The sequence below is a fragment of the Buceros rhinoceros genome, unplaced genomic scaffold (genome assembly GCF_000710305.1).
Source record: "Buceros rhinoceros silvestris isolate BGI_N320 unplaced genomic scaffold, ASM71030v1 scaffold18860, whole genome shotgun sequence".
Classification (NCBI taxonomy): domain Eukaryota; kingdom Metazoa; phylum Chordata; class Aves; order Bucerotiformes; family Bucerotidae; genus Buceros; species Buceros rhinoceros.
This window is the reverse complement of record NW_010389226.1, coordinates 634-3,266: the sequence shown is the minus strand read 5'-3', so window position 1 is coordinate 3,266 and position 2,633 is coordinate 634. Positions and strand designations below refer to the sequence as shown.

The 2,633-nt window shown below is 43.7% G+C and overlaps 1 protein-coding gene across 1 annotated transcript; it reads right to left on the bottom strand.

The window, feature by feature from the left end:
• Positions 1-1,217: 1,217 nt before the first annotated feature.
• Positions 1,218-1,383, bottom strand: LOC104491183 (protein ripply2-like; the record flags this gene model as incomplete). The annotated part of the gene is made up of 1 exon (XM_010133565.1): positions 1,218-1,383. A coding segment is annotated over one exon (166 nt), but the record flags the coding sequence as incomplete, so codon positions are not given.
• Between the last annotated feature and the right edge of the window lie 1,250 nt (positions 1,384-2,633).

Here is a 2,633-nt window from a genome sequence, read left to right as displayed (position 1 = left end):
CGCACCGCCCAGAGCAGGGGCTTGGGTGGAAACCGCCCGGGACTAGACATCCCTGCGCTATCTCGGGCCCAGGGGTGGGTCCCACTGCAGGGCGGGGCGGTGGCGGGCTTCGCCCAGGGCAGCGCGGGCGGGTGCTGAGCGCCGTGTACCGCGTACGCCTCTTCGTCTCACCCTGGGGAGTTTGTCTCTCTTGCACCGAAGCTGGTTTTACGTCCAGGTCTCCCAGTGCGAGGTACCGCGCTCGAGCCTGCGGGTTATTGTCGTGACGGCCGCTGTCGCTGCTACCCCCGCGCTGAAGGCAGTTCAGTGAGCACGGCTGTGTGCGAGGACCCGCTCCTTCCTGCCGAGCTGCGTCAGGCGCACTCGGAGCAGAGAGGTCGGGCAGGCGCTCCAGGGATGCTGTTGACATGCTGAGCCAGCCCAGCCCGCGTCAACGCACAGACGAGCGCTCGGGCAAGGGCAGCTTCAGGTATGCGCACAAGCTGTACCTGACAGAGGCATTTTAATTAAAGTTTTGGGGTTTTGGTTTTTTTTTTGTTGGTGTTTCTTTAGAGGCTTTGGCTTGCCTGATGATTGGTTCCAAATTTAATTATCAAAGCCAAACCCACATTAGACCTTTTTCTTATTTCTTGATATCCACACTGATAGTTTCATTCTGTATTTACATATAATAAGACAGCTCATATACAAGACAGCATGAGACCTAAAGCCCCTCTTTAACCCTGTTTTCTTTAACAGGAAGACAGCAGAATTTGGACCCTTCTCTCCATCTGAAAAACAGCTATATCCTTTCTCTTTTCCATCTTAGGAACTGTTGTAACAGCAGACACAACATTAGAATATTTAATCCAATGATTCATGGATATGCTTCCACATGGAGCTTACTAAATCACAAAAAGCTTTCCTTGTGTCCTTAAACTTACAGGAAGTCACATAACCACTGAGCACGTTAAAGCAATGCATTCATTCTCTGCTCCTAAATTGATGTTCAAGTTATAGTCTACAAAATACAGGGCCTCAGACAGAAAATTTCTAATTACCTTCCCTGCCTACAACAGGACAGGAATAGAAGCATGGAAAAAGGCTTAGATAAAATTGCAAGACACTTCAGTTTTATTAATAACTTACATACAAATAAATTATCTTTAAAAATAGTATAATACATTTTTATATTAAATTTAAATTAAGTCTTAGAAGTCATGTTGGCCTTCCCACAATCAGCAGTCCAATTCTGTTCTTGAATCTTGTTCCAGTTCATCTTCATCATCTTCACTATCTGAGTCTTCATAAAAGGAAATTGTAGCTTGAACCGGAAAGTTTTTCAGAAGTGCTTCAGCTTCTTGATACAAGTAATCATAGCACCTTGATTTGGGCCAAAATAGTCTGAAATGAGTATACATTTGCTTATTGTTATGATATATTCTGCTTGGAGTTTGGCAGACAAGAAACAACAGGGAAATTGTGTTAGGAAAAGCATTCTACAGAGTTTTTCTGCACGTGCTCACAATTGCTGAACTGCTTCCTGCATATAAATAGAAAAAATATTCTCCAGATTCTGTATTTTCATCTGAAGAGATAAAGAGGCACTGTTTTTCCAGCACAGCTACTCTAAAGCTTGAGATCCACTGCATCTGAAACTCACAACTCCAATACCTCACCAAGAGCACATTTACCTGGAGACCTGGTTCCTTACTGGAACAGTTCCTAGTGTCAAACAGGATCCCCAGTGTATCTCGATTAAATTACTAGTTTTGTTACTGAAAGTGCCCAACCTAAGTCACTGTTTACAATGGCCTGAAAAAAAACTCAGAGTGAAGGGAACATTAAAGGTCTAATGAGATCAAACCTTGGTATTTTACCCCAAACTCCTGTCTTTTCAAGAAGAATCACCCAACCGACTCCTTACAGAAGACACCTCAGGGGTCTCGATTTTAAAGTAGTCTGTGTGGTATCCAGAAATTAACATAAAAATTGCTGGTGTAGCAAGGGTATCAGCTGGTGAGATAATCTGTTGCAATTAATATACTCCACAGTTCCTGTTCCTTTTCAGTTAGCATCCTCTTTAGCTCACGGTTTGGCAGTAGCTGGAAGAAACAGACAATGGAAGTCCCAGGAGCCAACTGCAACTGACTATAGATTGTTTATAACAGGAATACATTAAGAAACAGAACTAGATGGTTTTCTAGCAATTACAAAAGTGCTTTCTAGGCTGCTGCTTAACAGAACACTGCATCCTTTGCAGCACAAAGTAACTGACACTTGCATTGTAACACCTCTCCCTTCCCAGTGTTCCCTGCAGCGTTCACTCTTACCTAAGCATGGGAGCAGTCACAATCAAGTCACAGTCTACACAACTGCTTAGAGTGTGCACTTCACTATTTGAAAGAGGAGAGCCTAGATTTGAGAGAAAGCTGCATCTTGTCTGGAAGAACTATCTGTGCAATTACTTTAAGCTCCTTCCAACACCTACTGGTGCTTCTGAATACAGATGCTCCTGCAGATTCAGCTGTAGTTACATTCTTTCTTTCAGGACTGAGAGAGCAGATACTATCATTACCTTCATCATCAAAGCAGTAGTTAAACGTGTATATTCATCAGCAATGGTGGCTTAGTCCATACCTTCTCCTCCTGCC